The sequence below is a fragment of the Thermobia domestica genome, chromosome 14 (genome assembly GCF_964235325.1).
Source record: "Thermobia domestica chromosome 14, izTheDome1.hap1.1, whole genome shotgun sequence".
NCBI classification, from domain to species: Eukaryota; Metazoa; Arthropoda; class Insecta; order Zygentoma; family Lepismatidae; genus Thermobia; species Thermobia domestica.
The window spans coordinates 18,898,332-18,920,063 of NC_137467.1; the positions used below are offsets into that span (position 1 = coordinate 18,898,332).

The following is a 21,732-nucleotide window of genomic DNA, read 5'->3' on the forward strand; positions in this document are numbered from 1 at the left end:
AAGGGCGGACCCATTTTGTGCTCTTGCTATGTAATTCACTCTTCTTTTTCAAGGTCTTCCAGTTAATTTATATAGGAAATGAGGGTCCTTTTCTGTTTTGTATTCAACTAAGAAGATTCGTTATTTTAGTGTTTGATTTATTGACACCACCAGAAAATACGAATAAGCTTTTCTTTAGCGAAAGCTTCAAACATAGTTTTTCAATTTCCAATTGAGTAAGCAAAAATTATAAAATATAAATAGACTAATAAACAGCCCAGTCGAGGATTTAGTTTCATTGAAATGAGGAGCCATTTAAGGGTGCTCGTAATTCCCTCCCCCAATTTTCCACCCGTGTTTTTCAAAATAATGTCTAAGTCTGAAGAAACCATATTAAAATTTCTCTGCATTCTTGCACGGTGGTATCATTTTCTGTATAAGCTTCAGGAGGACTATTAAGATTTGTACGGTATCCTCTAATCACACAATAATAAGGATTTTAAAGCAAATACATAAACCCAAGCAAATTGGCCTCCCCCCGACCTAAATCGACGCTCACACCATACCCTCGCAGTACACTTGGTAGATCCTACCTAATGGAATGGTTGGGAATTTGTTAAAAAGAAGTTGAATAATACGTTGGCCCATGGTAGATTCATGGTCGGCATGGTTCGGAATTGGTTGAAAAGAAAACGAATAATACGTTGGTATATGGTAAATTCTACGTAGGCTGATGGTCGGTATGGTTGGAAATTTGTTGAAAAGAAGTTGAATAATAGCCTACGTTGGTCCATGGTAAACTCTACCTAGGCTGATTGTCGGCATGATTGTGAATTGGTTAAAAAGAAGCTGAATAATACGTTGGCCCATGGTAGACTCTACGTTGGCTCATGGTCGGCATGTTTGGGAATTGTTGAAAAAGAAAGTTGAATAATACGATGGCCCAACGTAATTAAAAGTATATGTTTACCAACCAACAATTTGCCATCATTCACCTCCGCATTTCCAATCCTAATTTGACTTCTTTCGTAGGGGTCATGTTGACAGTGGGGATTTCCACTAAAATACAACTTTAAGATTTAAATACAAAAAAATAAATTTGAAATATTGATATAAAAATTTCCTTGAAATATTTATTCCAATACTTTTTAATATTTTGACATCAGAGAGAGAGAAGTATTATCAGAATATTTCATTAAAAAAAACTATATTATTGGTCCACGTCAATGATGTCAAGTGCAGATAACGTCATACATAATACTCAAAAGAGCTTTATATAATTACGAGCAGAAGCGTTCCTTAATTATGTTCATTAGGCTAAGGGAGAGGAATGCCTAAGGCACGTGAGTGATGATGGAAAAATTGGTGAAATGAATTTGTAGAAGGTAACGGCAGTACCCAGAGAAAATCCACGTGTACAAGATATTGTCCAATACAAACTTGTTTGGTCGGGGATCGAACCTGGGACCCCCACAAACTAGAGGTAGGCGCTCTGCCACTGAGTTACTGTGACCCCCTTATATACTAATGAGCAGGGACGTACGCAGGAATTTATTTCGGGAGGGGTCCAAAGCTTTTCGGGGGGGCCCGAACACAATTTCATGCTAAATTATATTAAAATTGTAAAATTGCTCCTAAAATTAGACTAAATTTACAAAAAAGTCCGGATTTCGGGGGGGGGGGGTCCGAACCCCCAGGACCCACCCCCTGCGTACGTCCCTGCTAATGAGAAACATGAAAGTACTCGTATCAGTGGAGAAATCTCTCCCAATTAAAACCTGAAATAACGCCCTTCTTTTCCTGGAGTCCAGAAATTTCCTAAGAATTCTTTTATAATCCAGTTAGGTGACTCAGTAAAAGAAATTCCAAAAATGATTTTAAAAAAAAGACATAGCTATGCGTATATGTGTATAGAGAAGCTAAGGAATTAGAACTTACTTCCTGTTTGATTAAATAAGATCACGTGCCCAGAAGGACATGGCAAGGCGATCTTTTCAGGTTCAATGGAAAGTGAGAGTGTTCGTTTATTTATTCGTTGTTATTATTATGACGTATTTACGTATTCAGATCCACTATCAACATTCTTGTTTTGGATGCAACACTTAAAAAAAAAAAAAAAAAACTTTCTCTCTTCTTTAGAATAATCAGAACTACTTTCACCCACGTGTGGTCATACGATTCTTATACAAAGTTGATTAAAAAAGAGCATATATACATACAGACAAAAGCGGTTGAAAGGAATAAATGTGCCTTTTCTTTAAAGTAATCTCCTGAGAAACACCAAGAAACAAGAATGATAATTATAGACACTCGATCATATAAATTGTATTGTATTTTCTTAAAATTGAAATCTTTTAGTTTTTGTCTTACGATTACGTCCTGTAAGCTACAGAAGATGGTACTGACAGTGAACGATTTGAAAAAAAAAAAAAAAAACACTCGAAGAAAATGTAAAACGAAAAGCGGAAAAACCCCATTGCAAATTTGCATGGCCCGAAATCGAACCAGAGACTTCTGTTACCAGAGGTGAGCGCTCTACCACTTAAAAAAATCGCCCCAACTGGAACTTTGTCCGTTTATTTAATCCACTACGACACGCTGTGCCGTTTCGTGGAAAATCAGCGTCTGGATGTAGCAAAGGAAAGAATTTTCTACCATCAAGACAAGTTTCAATGGTGAAAACTATGGAATTAAAATTTGAATTATTACAACATCCACCGTATTCATCAGATTTGGCCCCCAGTAACTTATATTTCCGCGGGGCGAGAATATATGACGGCGCCCCTGTACATATGAGTGATTTAAGATTTAGGATTTAGATTTCTGGGCTTTCGGCACCTAAGGCCATTTAGCCCTTCACGATTTGAGGGATGACGTTCCTCGGCGAGCACACTATCCGGGGAAAGGGAAGGAAGAAAGGATTCGGGAAAGAAGGAAGCGGCCTGGAACCTATAAGTTAGGTACCACCCCGGCATTTGCCTGGTGTGAATGAGAAAAACCCAGGAAAACCTCATTCAGGGTGGCTGGCCTGAAAAAGCGTGTTACACTTTTTCGACCACGTCACCCCACCGGGAATCGAACCCGGGACCGCTCGCACTGAAGGCGAGTACATATGAGTGACGTCGACAGATCAGCCGCAAAGCGCCACCATGGTTGGCGCGAAGCGTAAGAGAATTTTCAAAAATAAACCCTGCTTTTCTTTGATTTTGAACACTTTTTATTACTTTTTTCCTTCCATTTTATATATACTTTTCTTTTTCCCCCGTTCCTGGCGGGAGCTCATGTGGTTCGGATTCCGCGTTAATCAGTAGGTCCACGTCTCATATACCTCCGCTGCTGAACGGGACTTTGAAATCAACTCTTTTCTCTTCCGAAATGTTGCGTCTCCTTACTTCGGCGCCTGGGGCCGTCACTCCGTTCGTCTCCCTCCCCCTCCCCGGCCACGGTACTGACGACACGGAGACGAATACAGACATTTCAAGAACAGTTAAAAATTCACCCATGCTCTACAGAGGATTCGAATCCTCAATGTGTTATTAACAGTCAGCCTAACATACAATCGTTTGACTACACCACGCTGGACAACACTGTGCAGTACTGCCCTTCGTTTTTTTTTTTTTTTTTCTTTCTTCAAGACTAACTTTTGTGCCCTTTAGAATAAAAGACAAACAGAACAAAGCGATGATAACGAAATGAGTAGTGAAAAGACAATATATAAAATTCATGCAGGGGGATTCGAACTCGCAGAAAACAATTTATTACATTTTGAAGTCATACCACGTCAACCGATATTTGTCTATACGAGGGTCATTCAGTAAGTCCTTAGAAAATCCAAAAGATGACACTCGTAGTATCACAAAAGATTAGCTTTTAGTAACCGTCATTTCTTTCTAGACTGTTATTAGAGTTTCAGCTACATCCGTCACGTGGTTTCATTGTTATAGTAGATTGAAGAACTATCATTGTCATAGTCGATGGATGAAGTTCATGGCACATTTGCAACTGTGTTTACCACTGTTTACAATTAGGTAAATGAGTTTAAACGTGGTCGGAACAAATGATGAACATCGTTCGGAATGTTCAGTGGAAGTGACTTCCTCGGAAATGATTGACAAAATCCGCGATATGGTTTAGAGTGATCGACGAATCAAAGTGCGCGAAATAATTGAGGCTACAGGCATATCACAAGGCACAGTCTTTTCAATTTTGCACGAAAAATTGGGTTTGAAAAAAAAAATCTCGGTAAGATGGGTGCCGCGTTTGCTCTCATCATGTAAGTGGAGAATAAACGTAATCGTGCGATCCATTCGAAGGTTGGTTTGACACTTTTCGTCGCAATCCCGACGAGTTTCTGCGCCGTCTCGATACAGTGGACGAGACATAGACACTCCAGAAACAAAGGAATAATCGAAACAGTGGGTTTTTAAAGACAATTCAGCTCCGATCAAGGTGTAGACGGTGAAATCGGCCGACAAGGTGATGGCCACTTTTTTTTTTTTTTTTTATCCACGCGGAATTATCTACATCGATTACTTGGGAAAAGGACAAACGATAAATGGAGAGTATTATACGTCGTTATTGCACCGGTTGAGAGAAGAAATTAAAAAAAAATCCTCATGTGGCAAAGGAAAGAATTTTCTACCATAAAGACAAGTTTCGATGGTGAAAACTATGGAATTAAAATTTGAATTATTACAACATCCACCGTATTCATAAGATTTTGACCCCAGTAACTTTGTTTTATTTCCAAATTTGAAAAAAATAATAGTTCGGCGCAAAATGATTCAGGTCGTAGGAGGAGTCATCGCCCAAGCAGATGCCTATTTTGAGGATCTTCTGAAATCATACTTTTTGGATGCCTTTTAAAAATTGGATAAATGCTGGGAATTTTTTTTTTAAATCTACCCAAAATTTGTTTTTTTTTTAAATCTTTTTCTAAGGACTTATTAAACGACCCTCGTATCTATTCATATTTTAACTTTCTTCTTCTTGTTTTTCATGATATAATTTTGTTCTTCTTAATTTCTTCTTTCAATTTACAATATAGAATACACTTTGTAATTTTTTTTCCTACACACCAATTTTTAAGTTGTCTTTCTACCAAAAATGTCATTATAATTTCTTTACTGGATCATTGGTCATGAAAACAATTCCCTTGACCTGGCAACATTATTTACACTGATTATTTATGTGATGTCCACAACTTAAAATAGCATCTGGAAAGTCAAATATAAATAATCGATTGATTATATCCATTATTAAAGAACGTGCCATATACTCATGGGCGGCGATTAGGGGGGGGCAAGAGGGGGCAGTTGCCCCCCCACTTTTTTGAAGTGACGCTCTAATTTATATAATTTCATTTGGAAATGTAAACAGGGTGTCCACACAATTTGGAGAAAAGATATCTGACTTTTCCCTGACTTTTCATGACGAAAGTTTCATATTTCCCTGACCCCTGAATAACTTAAAAATATAGAAAAAAGAAAGAAATCCCAGCCTCCACACTCCCCATAGTTGACCTTGTCCTCTTCTCCTTCTGTTTCTTTCTTTTTTCAATTTTCTTTCCAAAGGAATGTAAATTTAGAAACATGTGCATTAGGCCGATATTGATTAGGCCTACTATTACACAAAATGTAAAGTTACAAACGAAAGTGTGCAGTATACAGAGTACTTAAGGTATGAAAAAAATAGCATTATAATACCAATTACACAGCATTATAATATTGCCTATAGTAACAAACAGTTCATACATGATTTTACTGATTATTAAAAGCACACACACATTATGTAACACATACTTTTGCTGGTGCAGTTGTTAAATGCAACCCATTTATAAATTTGTTTTAATCCTTTCTCGCATAGTTTTCTTCTCATTGATCTGAATATCGTTCTTGTTGTCTCCGTAGTTTAATTTTCTTCTCTTCTTCCTTCAGCTCCTTTAGTTGTCCTCTACCGTTTCTCTCTCCTCTTCTCGTCTCCAGCATTTATTTCTCTTTTCTTTTCCCAATACACCTGATATTGTCTCATTGAACTTCTCACTGAATTTATCATACCTCTTGTAATTATTATTCCTGATGATCCACCTATTCTCATCAGGGAATCATATATGATCCGTTGAGCCACAAGAGATTCTTCTTGTAAGTTGTCAACAATGAGAATTGTATTTATTTTGAAACCACTTTCAAAAAATGCGTTTCCGTGAAAGAAGATAAAACACAATTTCATAACTGACCATAAGTCAACGAAGTTCTTCCCATTTCCTAAGACTAAGTAAAAAAACTCATCAAGTCCAATACCACCTCTATCATTGGCTATGAATTCATTCGAGTGTTCCTTAAATTCTTCAGTCTGAGCTTTCACTGTCAGCTGGAGATACTATTTCTTCGCGTTCTCAGCCACTTGTCCAGATATCCCCTTGGCACCATGCAATTCTTCTAGAACAGAGTCTACCCTTTTGCGCAAACATGCCAGGATGCAGTTAGATGTGTTTCTCGCAGAAAATTAGTTTTAATAACTATATCAGATAACACTGACTCCCTCAATATCATCATTGAGAACACCACATTTTGCATCCAGTAACACTAAAGAAATCAACCCTATTTCATAAATTCAGTAATTGAACAATAGACTTAAATCGATTTTTCACTGACTTCCCTTGACCAATCTGCCATTTCCCTGACTACACCTGATACATTTTTACTTACCTGACTTTCACTTATTTTCCAGAATGTGGACACCCTGGTAAAAGTTTTGTATGTATTACTGTTTCATAGAAAAAAATGGTGTCATATGATATTTGCCGTTGCGTGAGTACGTATTGGTTATTTGTCTTCCCATGGAGAAAAGAAAGCTACAGGAACTGCGTTTTAATTGCAATTCAAAGCAGTTAATATTGCAATTGCATATTTCTTTAAATGTCATAGCATATGCTTGCAGTACTTACTGTATTTCATTTTCTAAGAGTAAAAACATTCATTTAATGGCATGTGTGGAATTAAAAGTATAAGTTGTTCATTAATTTCCAGTTTCAATATAACTGCTGCAGAACAAGCCTCATTATTCATTACTATGATTAATATTATTCCTTCTATTTATTTCTTTTACAAATTTATTAAATAATCTGATCACACAATTTTCCAGACAGAATTTTAAGATGTTCATGAGCAAGAACTCAAATCCCTTCTTACACTTTCGTTGTTTAAGAGTATAAAGGGCTAGTATCTACCTGTATTGCTCTTATGAATTTACTTAATAAAATACAAATACGATATACAGTATTTTAAGTGAAAAAAGATAGAATCCTGTTAGTTATACAACCTTTCATCAGTGCTAGAAACAACCAGGAAATCTAACATTGATATACAATTGTTGAGATCATGTCTTGCCCCCCCACTTTTAACGTCCAACCGCCGCCACTGCATATACTTTGTGCAAAGCAATATTATTTCCGCTTAAAAAAAATGTTTTGAGAATGAAGCACCAGCTACAGATACAAATAGAACTTTTAAATTATTACATTGTAGAAACTTACTACTTCTCTGCAATACCAGCTCGGGAAGAAAGTTTCTCCCTTCAGTGGGCGGTATTCAGGGAGAATTCGTTAATCGAGCGTTAGTCACGCGATTAGTTAGTATCGTATTAGCTCTATACTAAGAAGGGTATACATTTTGGTATTCGTAGTCAGCTTGGAGTTCAACTAATAAGCTGATTTCAGTATTATTAACTAATATAACCTCAGTACATTGGATGACAAAATAAATGTGGCAACTACGGAAATCTAGATGTGCGCATGCAAGGATGTTATAAAATAGAGGATCTGCCCATACGTATCTTCATCATTATGAACTTAATGAAGTCGAGAAACAATCGAGCATCGTCTGAGCCGGCACGTATGATTGGCTACTCTCGTTTCCGCCATGATTGTTGGCTCGAAACATTGCGCTCTTAGTGGCGTGGAGTGGGCAGAGTAGGTGTAGCGAAACAGTGACGTATGGCTTCACGATTTTGTTGTATGCGCAGATCCTCTATTTTATAACATCCCTGTGCGCATGGGTAGTCTGTAAAAATGAAATAAATGAAATACGAAATTCGAAATGTTTTCTCTGTAGTAAGACATCAAAACAACTTTAATTAAATAATGTAAATAAAAATTAAGATAGTAACATAAAAAGGAGTATTAATTTTAAGAAAGTCCTGTTATATTAAATCATGCTGAAGAGGATAATTCTATACAGACGAAGAAACTCTCATGATGATGACAATTTGTGTTACCCGAAATATTCCTTCACCTGAAGAAGATTGGAAATTTGTGGAAACAACCATTTGAGATGATCTAATAAACATAACACTTATAACCTAAGAAGACTATCAGTAAGTCGGAGACACTTCTTCAACACTAATAATAGTGAAGAAGAAAAAAGAAAGAAGAATTTATAAATAGACAACCCTCTCGGGAGAGTAATACTCCCAGAAGTAACTTTTTCCGGAAGTAACTTTTTTCGCGCGCTACTCTAGCCAGCTGTTTTACGCGCTACTCTAGCCAGCTGTTCTAAGTTCGTCACAACATTTATATCATGGAGGTCAAGGTGGAAAAAGACAAGCCCTTCGAGGCTTCTAACCCGTTCCTACTACTATTTCTTGTTCTTATCTGCTCAAAAGTAAGTAAATCACTTTTTGAGTATTATTTTCATCTTATTGTAATAGAAAGCGTTATGAAAATGAAAAAATCCTTCGTTTGAACCCACGCCAAAATAGATTTTTATTACTAGTCCACTGCGCTAGCACGTTCAGCCATATGAACCGACACCAACAAGCTTTTGATTTCTGCTATATGTAAACTACGTGCCAAGAAACAGACAACGCCAACCAATCAGAACCATGTATTTAGTTCCTACTTCCGGGAGCATTACTCCCCTGAGTGAGTTGTATAAACAGTTACGAAATCGAATTATAATTAAGCTCTCCGTTTCTGAGGGATGTATTTTCGGGGTAATACGTAAGTAGAAGTCAATTAATATTAGTGACAATAGAAGGATTACGTTGTAATTACAAAGGAAGATAATTTATCGATCAATTGTATATATATTCAGAAAACATGTCCGTAAACCTGGCCCCGCCCACATCGGCACTAATTTTAAAACACATGCCAAAAATTAGTGCCGATGTGGGTGGGGCCAGGTTCACGGACATTCAGAAAACTGGAAATTTTCTACTTATCTCACACTGTTCACATTAAGAAACATTTTTGCTATTGTAGAGGACTCGGCTTAACAGCTGTTTCATTGTTAACTAACCCTATGAGGTGAAAGGAAAGAAAGGAAGACAGGCAAGTAATTGTCTTTGTATTCTTATAATATAAGCTTATGGTGGCTAAACCAGGGTACCCTCTACTCTGAATTATTTAGTCACATGTAATTAACTTAGTCAACTACTAGTGCTAATCAGAGTTTCTGAATATTCTTCTAGTTAGCATGCGTTACTAAAACCCTTAGTATGGCGTTAATCATTCGTCAAAACGTCTCTGCATAAGGGCCACTAAATTTTAAAATAACTTCAGGTCTGTGAAATGCCGTTTAAAGAAGTGAATATATTATGATTGGATGTTTACCTAAACTGGGACAGCAAATATTTCTATAGGCCCTACCTTAAATATTGTATAGGCATATAACCTTATATTCATGTTTCCAGACAATTCCCACAGATATATATATATATATATATATATATATATATATATATATATATATATATATATATATATATATATATATATATATATATATATATATATATATATATATATATTAAGATTGACGTATTGATTGTAAAAACAGCATCATCTTGATTGAAAAATTGAAATTTAATTTAATATAAGGCAGACAATAAAAAATGGAAACTATTAAAACAAAAGTAGTGCCACTGAATAAATTTAAAAATTAAGAAAAAAAAAAAGAGAGAGAAAAGAAGTGCAATAAATAGTCCAATTTAATTGAACTTTGAATTAAAATCACGTATTTCCGCTTTGTAAGTGGATGGACATTCACCTTGGAAGAAAACAAATGTTTCCTGCCAGATGGAAATCAATCGTTTACAATAACATTTTCCTCTCTTTTTTTTTTTTTTTTTTTTTTTCTGAAATGGAAGACGAGGAAACTACAAAATCAGGCCAATGTTATTTTGCCTTCCTTCCCTTCGGATTCTGTGTCTGTCTCCAGCGAAATGAGGGTGGGAAATACAGGTCTTATTCTGACATTATATCCTTTGTTTACCTTAGGACAAAAGAATATGCATGCCTTTGAAAGCAAACAAACAAAAAAGAAAATACAGCTTCTTCAACTGAACGTTAATATAATCTACGTAGAACAGGCATTTCCCGCAAGTGTACTGTAATATGTGAATGTTGCAGTGATGTTCATTAGGACTACATTTTATTAACTCTCGAATTAAGCTGAAATTTATATCCGAACCAGGCCCGTAGCCAGCCCTCAAACTTAGGGGGGGCCGGCTGAAGTTAGGGGGGGGCGATCCAACCATATGATAGTTCATCACCATATTATAGTTCTTTTGCAAGCCTACTGTAAAACTTTTAGGGGGCCAGCAAATATTTAGGGGGGCCCGGCCTCCCTAGACCCCCCTGGATACGGGCCTGATCCGAACCAAATGACCTTGTCATATACTATACATAATGTCTGATAGTTTCATATTCAAATATATAGCCTATATGTGTAATATATAGCTTTTTCGGCAGTTCTATACAGTTTGCAATCCTTATTGATCATACTCCTGCGTATGCAAGCGGTTAACGCGATTGCTTCGCCATTGGAAAGTTCCGTATTCGAATCCCGCAGCCAGTTTCCTAAGTCTCACCAGATAGGCAGGTATGCAGGGGAGAGTCCTGGAGTACCAGTTTCCCCCTTCTCTGAAATATCGACTTTTCTGCAAAGTTAGCTCATTGTTAGGGGTGATTTTACAAATTTTAATAATTTATCTTCAAATTGGATTTCAGGGGCGGATCCAGGACGGACTTCTGGGGGGGGGGGGTTGTAATACTGCTACTTAGTGCTACTTTTAAGAGCTCCAAACTCTGGGATAGGTTTATATTTATATATATAAAATAAGAAATTTTCCCCTTCTGGGGAGCGATCGCCCCCCTGGATCCGTCCATGTTGGATTTGGACTCCTCCAGAAATAAATTCTTGCGCGCGTGCCTATCCCCAGGGGAACGATAGAATGATACTTTTAATACTGTATAATATGCTTTAGTTAACTTCTCTACCGTTTTTTCATGTTTCTACATGGACCTCTACACATACAAAATAATAACCACGTGCCATGCTTCTTGCGCAAGAGTCCGAGGATCAAGTGGTCTGACAGAACAGCAATTATCAATTTAATCTTTAGAAGATGTTTACTACAAAAGTCAAGAAGTTGTTCATATTTATGTAGTTATAACTGACAAACTTATCTGATTATATTTGCTTTGTTAAGTTGATAAAATATAAAATGACAAGTAACCAGCAGCAACAGCTTATTATAAATCTAAAATAGCGCTTTCGAAACTTTTATGAGATGGGGAGGGGTGTTATTTTTTACGTATATGCTATTATGTTGCAGCTAATACGTTAGTTTCATACCATACTAACATCTTGTGAACGAGGGAGAATATTCTGTCACATTGCGAATGAATTCGATTTTGCTTGTGTACTACAACGGTCTTTCTATAGTTCTGGAGTTGTGCGCTCATTACTTTAAATCCGTACTGATATCTAATTTTAACTTGTCTATAACATCATGGCGTACAAAGAAATTCATCAAAGAAATTCAAGCACCCAAGCAGTCTACGTGTGATTTTTATGTACACTCATGTCCAAAATTATTGTCGCATGTCTGTGAATATGTTATTGCAGGAATATAATTTGATAACGAATTCGCCCGGTATTTCTTACAATGTTAGTATGTGTATAATCGGCAAAGACATGTATGTGGCAAATTTCATCCCAAAAGAGCAGTAAATAAGAACAATAAAACGAAAATAGAATTTTCTTGTCCATTTAGCAACATTTTGTTTTACTTATTCTAATTTTCATATTTATAATTCTTTTCCTATGAAATTTATCACAAATATACATTTCCCGATTATACACATAGTATAAGTATTGAAAGTACCCTGCAAAATCATTATCAAATTATATTGTTACAAGAAGACAGTTATAGATATGCGAAATCATTTTGGACATGAGTGTACATCATGGTATTTTTTTCTATAGACGTGTTGAAGGGGAGAGTGGAACGTGGAACCCCCTTTGCGTACGCCACTGGTCTACATCATCAATAAGTGGGGTCACAAAACGCTCATTTCTGATGCTACGGGTTCCTGGCTCGAATTGAGGCTATTTGTGATGCATAACATGGTGTCTGTGGATTTCCTCGAGGTTCTTTCATTTTCTCCCACATTCCCATTTCACCAAATATTTTACTTTCATTAATCATACGTTTCCTTTAGGTTACAGAGCATAACCGTGGAAATGTTAAATTAAAAATTTTATTGTATTTCAACATCAATTTGCTACTCCAGATTACTGTATTATGGCTTGGTAGCCGGTTAGTTAACTTACACACCATCAGTGGCGTATTTAAGGGGGATTTTAGGACATAATCTCCCCGAAATTTTATTTATTGTATTAAAGTAAATGAAATATCTTATAGAATTTTCAATTTCCAGGACTAAAGTTAGCGAAGCCCCCCCCCTCCTCCCGAAACAAAATCGTAAATACGCCACTGCACACAATTAGATCAAGCGTTACTTCATAGAATTTAGAATAAGCGATTCTCTTTTGCGTTGCAAATTCTAAACTGTGTATAATCTAATAGAGTAAGTTTCGAGTCCACCATGGCCACTAAGATTCCCAGACCTCAGCCCTTGCGATTTCTTCCTCTGGGGTTTCATCAAAAGATCGTGTATTTATGCCGCCACTTGCTACAACTGTGGTTGAATTGCGTGAGCTTATCACTCTTGCTGTGGCCGATATCGACCCTGACATGCTAGGAAGAGTTTGGCAGGAACTTGATTATGTGTGTTTTGTAACTCGTGAGTCTAATATTGAACATTTATAATATGTTAGAAAAAAGAAAAAAAAAATTAAGTGGGTCAATCCGTGTGTGTAGGTCTCTGTTCACAAACGTGTTATTAAAAGCAAAATAATAATCATTGAAATCTGGAACATCACTTTGATTCAACCTTATATTTAATGAAAACTTATAAATATCAAGAAGAAAGAAAGAAAAGAAAAAAGAAGTAAAACGTACTTTTCTTGGTGCTTATACAGAGTGTCTACTAAAATTCCAAAATGAAATTTCGTGACTTTTTCGTGACCTTTTCTTTACCAAACCATAAAATTTCGTAACATTCTCAAGATCAAATTTGGGCGCGAATTATGCCGAATTTTCATGCATGCGACAGAAGCGTGCTTTTTTTTTTTTTTTTTTTTGACTTGGTAGCGTCTAAAGCCGACCACAGACATTTTTGGTGGTGAATTTTGACGTTTAACAGAACAGCATTTTTCAATTTGTACTTATATTTGTACAGATAAAAGAAATCGTGACCCAAAAGCTAAATTTCGTGACTTTTTCTTGACTTTCATGACCGTTTTCTGATTTCGTGACTTCTTCATGACTTTCGTGATTTTCGTGACCGATAGACACCTTGTTATAATGCTGAACGGTTTGTGTACATTACAAAGAAAACTATTTCCGCATAGTAAAAGAAGAAAAAAAAACGACATTAGCATTTCAATAAATAAACAAACATTCTCTGCAAAAGAAACTTTTAACTACGGCGCAATAAATAAACTCTTTTTGTATATACAGTATATATGGTTATGATATGAGTAATCCCATTATGAGACAGCAGGCTATTTCCATAGTTTTCGCTCCAACACATTCGCTGAAGGGATTTATGAGTACAATGACAGTGAAAATCATTCTGCCATAACTTTCACCATACGCCTCTATCTGTTGCAGGATTATTTTCTACAGACTTATTTTTTCAATAGACAATTATATTTCTTTTCATAAAAAAGAAAAGGATGAACATTAGGGAAAACAATACTGAATTTCATAAGACAGTAACTACGTATTCACTTCAACATTGACTACAGGGTGTCTGGTAAGTAACTTATTTTTTTTAAATCGTAGTAACTTCTTTATTTGTGAAAGGATTTTTACGAAACAAGTATACAGTACAACCCCTCAAATCCGAACTAATTGGGGCTGAAGCCTGTTCGGATTTCGGGGAGTTCGGATTACCCGGCAAATAATATTACGTACTTATTTCGTCACTGAATTGGCGGTAAAACAACGACTGAGGTTAAACAGGGTGGCCCAGTGGTCGAAAGGACAATGACCTTGACTGGCGGGTGTACACTCATGTCCAAAATGATTGGAACAACACCCGTCAGCCACTCCAAACGACGTGATGTTCATGCGACGCTGGCTTGGAATTGCCTCCGCGGGAAGATTTTCTAATCTTCGACAGTTAAAGATAACTGACTTCAAGTGAAAAATGAGTGTTTGTTTAAGCTTGTGTTGTTATTTTTCGTGTGAATCGTCATCCAGTTAACCTAAAATGATTTCATTGTTTTGGATTTTTTGAAATACGTAAGTAAACGTAAACTATTTCCTATTTTATCTAAACTTAACTGTATTTTATAACGTTTTGAATAAGCATTAAGTCTAAATATGTTAAAACCTTAAAAAAAAAAAAAAAAAAACTAAATAGATTAAATCTTTTTTTTTTTTTTTCATTTTCTAGCTGTAGTTAATTTTTTTCTTGAGAACGTGTTCGGATTTGCTGGGTTTTCGGATTTCCGGGGTTCGGATTTGAGGGGTTGTATTGTATTTAGAGAGAACAGTATTTGAGATTTTGTGTGATACAAGTTCACATAAGCACCAGCGTTATGAACGAATTTCCTTAAACTCACCCCAGCATGGCATCAACAGATTTGAGCACAGCTCACGTGGAGGAACTGATTGAGGGCAACAGGAGGGTCACGTTATGGCATCTGATGGTAGAATTGGAAATATTGTTCGGAAGCACCTAGGATTCCATTGTTTCACTTCAGACGAGCAGGTAAATAGGGATGTGCACGAGTCGAGTCGAGTTGAGATTTAAGCCTGTCTCGACTCGTCTCGAGAAAATGTTGTCTCGACTCGAAAATATGTTTCTATCTCGACTCGTGCCTGGACTCGACAGTTTCTGTCTCGACTCGTCTCGAATTCGAGACGAGACGTCTCGAAAATCGAGTTGAGACAAAATATACGAGTTAAAATATACGCACACATCAGCCAGAACAGTATGACTAAACACCTAATTGTCAGTATGTCCACCTTTTGCACAGTTAACAACGGCGACGCGTCTTGGCATATATTAGCCGTAACTCGTGATATGCTGCAACACATTAGAGCCTCAAAATAGTTGGGGGAAGCGAATAATCCAGAAGTTATGTAGCCCAATTGCGTTCATGGGAACGAAAACACAATAATTATAACTATGCTAAATTACTATAGACTGCCAATTGCTCATTTAGAGAATTTATAAAGTTCATTTTATCGCAATAGTTTTATACAAACTAGATAATGAATTATTATTATTATTATTATTATTATTATTATTATTATTATTATTATTATTATTATTATTATTATTATTATTGTTGTTGTTGAAGTACAATAAAATATCATGACATTAATTATTAGTTTCAATTAATTGAATTGAACTGAAAATTAAATCTTGATCTCGAAAGATTAACTATTAAGTTTTATTTCTTCTGTACCTTTTTAAAGTAATAAATGCTGGAATTGTTTTCAAAGCTGTTTCTGAGTGAATACTTTCTTCAAAATAATATTTAAAAATATAGTAAGATTTTCGAGACATTCGAGTCGAGTCGAGTCGAGATTTTTATGAGTAGTCTCGACTCGTCTCGAATTTTACAAAGTGTGTCTCGACTCGAATTCGAGTCGAGTCGAGTCGAGATTCGAGACATGTCTTGACTGGTGCGCATCCCTAGAGATGAAACACTTCGTGACAACGTGGCTAAACATGCAGGGGTAGAATTTTTACCAGAAGATAACCTTCAAACTCATCCCACGATACAACAGGTGCCTCATCCAATATGGAGACTATGTCGAAAAATAACCTAATGTATGTACTATCTGTTGGCTGTATAGGTTGTATGAAATAATATATACATGTTTCACTGCAGGCTTTGTAACCTTACTTTCTGATCATCCCTCGCATAAACGGAGGAAAGAAAATTGTGTTTGTTAGAGCTTCATACATCTCTGTATATGTATCACGGGTTTCGGGTCTTCAGGTAACGGATCTGGGTACTTTCAGGTAACGAAGTTTGTGACTCGCTCCATCACTGGAGTCACTTATAGCCAGTGGCGTAGCACAATTTTGCGGGCCCCCCGCAAAGTATAGCGAAGGGGCCCTAGTTGTAAAGCCGATAGAAGTAAGGTTGAACTTCTACTTCTTTAAATCTTTATTCATCGCAAGACTTCGGGGCCCCCTATACGTCAGGGACCCTCGCACTGCGGGGGTTGCGGGGGCTGCTGCTACGCCACTGCTTATAGCTTTATTAACTTCTTAATTTACTGGGTTTAAGGTGGATCACTAGGTGTTCTCGGTGCTATGCTAAACGCTGCTTGAATAGTGTGGCGTTGCCAGATAGTTGAATGCTTCCTGATGTCAGATAATTGGAAAAATTAGTTTTACCGCAATTCACAGCTAAGTTCCGCTTCTCGGACTGCAACGTTAGAATCCGGGAATTTTCTTATTGTTACTACCACAGTAAACGTACAAATTTGGCAACAACGCATTATGGCGCTCTGCACAAGTTTCTTCTCAAAATCTATTTCCTTAAATGTAAATTAATATTTAAATAAAATGTGAAACATAACACGAAAAATGGTCATGCAATATATCTATTTCGTAATAAGATCGTTACTTTAAAGTACTTTACATATTCAAATAAACATTTCATAAAATTGAGCACTTCTAGTAAGATCTCACAGCGAGTGCCATCTTGTGTGCTCATTGTAAAACGAATCAAATATTTTCTTTCATTTGTCACCACCTTTTTTCGATATCAGACGACACTACCAAATGAACCAGTGTCCTGTGTTGTAGCTGAAACACAAATTTATCTTATAGTACAATATCTATAATATGTAACGTTTCATTGCGCAGTAATTAAGAGAATGAACTAAAATAGGTTATTGACTTCCGAGTGGTGATCCACCGTAAAAATGTTAAGAAGTAAAACAGAAAATGTGGTCTACTTACTTTGATTGTGATGATACAGCCTGTGAGGACGATGAGGTTACAAAGCATGTGATAGGAGTCAACGAGGAGCGTAAGTGCATGAGTTAAATGACTTACGACAAGTTCAGTGATAAAGAACAACAGAGTAAGTCCAAGCATCAGGTACAACTGTACAGGCTGAAGCCTTCGGAATAAATCCTTTACAGGCATCTTGGGGTTGACACTGTCAGCCCTGAAATGAAAACAAAACAAAAATTGTCAGAGGCAATGTTAATAAATCAGCGAAGCAGAACAGGCTCAAAATATTAAGAGGCCTTATCACTGAGAAATTAAAATACCGCTAATTTTTACAGTAATTATGTGATATCTTCATTTAGATAAAAAGAAAATCAAAAAGTGGAACAAGATCGCCCTAGACAATATTATTTTGCATGTGGTATCGTTATCATGATTCACCTAGTAGCTCTTTGTCTACAGCCATCTAGAAACGCGAAAATAAATGTCGATTTTCTAAATGGTTGGAAATCGAATGCAGATAAGTGAGTCGTGATAACGGTATCTCATGTAAAATAATATTGTCTAGAGCGATCTTGTTCCGCATTTCGATTATCTTGTGTCTATTAGAAGATATCACATAATTACTGTAAAATTTAGCGGTGTTTTAATTTCGTCGTGATGGGGCATCTTAACTTCACATTCTTGAAACCTTTGAGTTTAATATCCCACGATTATGACCGTTACGCTAAGGGAGACGGTGATGAATGTAAGTGACAAATCATGGCAGAATTGGTGGAATGAGAATGGGGGACGAATCGGGAGTACTCCGAGAAAACCCACGGAGACAATGTCCATCACAAAGTTACTTGGCCGGAGATAGAATTAGGAACTCCACGTACCAGAGAGAAGCGCTTTACCACTGAACCACCGTGCTTCCTTTTAACCTTACCTTCATTGTTGATCTTCAATCCTAATGTAAACCTTACATCTAAGAAAGGGGCTGTAGTGGCTCAGTGGTAGAGCGTTCACCTCTGCTGCATGCGGTCCTTGGTTTGATCCCAGCTCGCGCCAAGTGAAGTTCGTGTTGGAGAAACACCGTGTGTGTGGGTTTTCTCGGGGTTCTCCTGTTTCCTCCCATTTTCTTCATTCCACCATTTTATTTATTTTTCATCGTCACCGTCTCCTTTAGCCTAGACGGCATTTTTTTTACATCCAAGGATGTGCACAAAACCAGACAAAGATATCTCCTCTCGTCTCGTGTCTCGAATTTTGAGACAAGACAAAAATAGTAGGAAGTACAATAAGTCACAAAAATTTATGAAGTCTTGAGAAATTGACAAACATTCTGATTAACATGCGAAAAATCTTACAAGTTATGGAGGAAGCAAATGACAATCGGACAAGATAATGAACAATTGATGAGACATGTTTATGTCTCTCTAGGCTGTCACACTCTGAGGTCAACGATTCTTTTAATGCTTTGTGACATTGTGATGTTTGGGTTCACATTAAGTCATGTCCCAGGTTTTCCACATTTTTCAAACTACTGAAAAAGTAAAAATTAACTCTAAAATTTCTTTACGTAACTATTTAGCACTTAGAAAATACCACTTAAGAGGAACAGTATGTATTCGTTATATGTCCTCCATCAAGGGCGCCCATGTTGTGGTTTCCAAGGGGGGGCAAGTATAAGTGACATTTCAAATATAGTTTCAAATTTTGATGTAACTATTCTAAAAAATCTATTGGATTTTCGATATTCCGAAGTACAATTTTCTCTAGGGGGGCAAGCGCCCCACCTTTCCCCCCTGATGGGTGCCTTTGTCCTCCATCCTAAAATAACTAAAGCCTTCAATCCAACTATGATTTCATTGGCTTAGACATGGTCTCTCTCTTCTTAAAGTTCTGGATGAGATAGGCATTTGTCTCATCTCGTCTCGTTTTTGAGACGAGAATCGAGGCATGCTTCGCCTTGTACACTTCCCAATTTATATCACACCTTCACCTTCTAAAGCCTATCGAATCCCGTTGCCAATAATGAAAGTGGATTAGATGGAGGACTAATCTCAACCTTTTCATAGATTTCTCACCTTTATTTTCTCACATAATACTATTTTCTACAATGTAGTTTGCCCTTCAAAATCATTTAACACAATTCTATCATTTTTGAATGTATTCTTTGAGGATTAACTACATGGGGATCAACATACTATATTGATATCTGTAGCCAGGGACGTACGCAGGGGGGGAAGTAACGGGGGTCCGGACCCCCCGGAATTTCGACTTTTTTAAAATTTAGCCTAATTTTAGGGGCAATTTTAGGAATTTTAATATAAAATACATTCATATTTAGTTTGGACCCCCCCGAAATAAATTCCTGGGTACGCTACTGTCTAGCCTAGACTAAGTGCTGTGTAGAAGTGGACGGCCGTCCAGGTTTTGAATCGCCTTCGATGCACGTTCGATACAGTTTGAGAAATCTGTACCTTTAGTAATACTGTGTTCCACGCCGACATTTCTCGTCATAGGCTTCGTGAAATGAAAATGAAATCTTTAAGTTTTACGTCCCACGGTTATGCCAGTTAGGCTAAAGGAGACGGTGATGATGAGAGATGAATGAAATGGTGGAATGAAGAAAGTGGGAGGAAACGGGAGAACCCCGAGAAAACCCACGCACACGGTGTTTGTCCACCACAAAGTTCACTTGGCGGGAGCAGGGTTTGAACCCGGGACCCCAAGCACCAGAGGTGAACGCTCTACCACTGAGCCACCGGGGCCCCGTCATAGGCTTCGTGTAACATGTCAAAAGACTGTATGAAAGTTTTCAGCTGTATCGCGCAAAAGTACACACTCATTCACTCATCTTCCAGTTCCCTAGTAGTTGGGAAACTGACAATCCCTAGAGGTATCCAGCATTATGCGTTTAGCAAAATTTAAAACTTGTTCCAGGAAACCGCTGGGTGCTGCCACTGTTTGTTCTCTTCCATATATTTACGTACTCACTAATTTTACAATAAAAGTTTGGTTTCTTTTTCAATAGGTCTTGTATTAGTAGGACTACTGCACTAAATATTATTCCAAAATGCACTAAAAACCGTTTATGCATTTAAAATTCTCCACGGTAAATGTTTGTCAACTATAATGATGCCTAAATGCGTGTCTTTTTCGATGAAATGTTTAGCAGCATCGTGAATATGTAATTATACAGGGAGAGATTTCGGTACAATCGTGGGATAAAAGCTTGCGTACTACCGTGGAATAAAAGCTTGCGTACTGGTATGAAAACTATGGTATGAGTTTTGGTTGCGATGATAATTGTGAGATTCCACTTACAGCACTAGCTAGTGAAATACTTGTTTCCTTTCTTCAGTAAAAGATTGATCTGATATACGAATTTGACAAGAGAAAGAAAATCTAATAATCAGGATACTGAAACACATTAATATTTATAAGTAGTTGTTAACAATCAGCAACAAGGACAAAATAAATGAATGGTGATAGGACCGATCCCTGAAGAACACCAGTATATGATATTTGACCATTGATGACAATAAAAACAAAATAGGACAGAAAGAAAGATACCCTGTATGAATGAAAATTTAAGCTGGATAAATGTATCCATGATGGCAAAATAGCACACCTTTATCAAATGCCTTCTCCAGATCACGAAAGATGAGACAATGATAAGAATGTAATGAATGTATGAATGTAATGAATTGTAATGAATGGCTAGAAAAATTACAGGATTGCAGTAGATATGATTCTGCCTCACTGTTTTTTCGGTAGGATTTATAATGCGTCATTTACGGTCATTGGCGGATCTTGAAGGAAGTCGCATCGGTAAGAATACATTTGAACGCTACAAACCACGGGAAGAAAACTTGATACAAATTTAGAAAGATGTACACAACATTTAGTATATTAGGTAAACCTTTTCATAGCTTGTACCAAGTTGACATTTCTAGCGATGTGACTTCCCTCAAATCCGCCTCTGTATGTGACCTAGTGGTCACAGAAGCCCACAGATCTCAAGCCATTCCGAATCCTCCCAAAAGCCTTAGAAGGTCACCTCTCTCTACAGGGCGTTACAAAAAAATTGTCAAAATATTTTGGTAGGTCTAATAAATTCCTCACATCAAAATAAGAAAGAAAATCAAATGGACCTATGGTCAGAAGTGCATAGTTTAGTAGTTATAGAGTGCCGAATATGTAAATAATAATAATAATAATAATAATAATAATAATAATAATAATAATAATAATAATAATAATAATAATAATAATAATAATAATAATAATAAAGGTCTATAGTTCCGGTACTATAGGACCGATCGTAGTCGGATCAAGACATCGCTAAGGAACTAGTATGGAAACTATCCAAATATCCATCTTTCAAAAACTCCAGTACTTGCACGATCATTTTAGAGAGG

General features: G+C 36.8%; 1 protein-coding gene across 6 annotated transcripts in view; it reads right to left on the reverse strand.

Annotated features, from left to right (window-relative positions):
• The window catches only part of ZnT77C (Zinc transporter 77C), a 389,840-nt gene that overhangs the window by 69,243 nt on the left and 298,865 nt on the right, over positions 1-21,732 (reverse strand). For all 6 annotated transcript variants that reach the window (XM_081737767.1, XM_081737765.1, XM_081737766.1 and 3 more), the window contains one exon: positions 17,327-17,537. In XM_081737767.1, coding sequence (XP_081593893.1) covers positions 17,327-17,515 — 189 coding nt within the window. In that variant the 5' untranslated portion in view covers positions 17,516-17,537. The remainder of the gene's footprint in view (positions 1-17,326; positions 17,538-21,732) is intronic.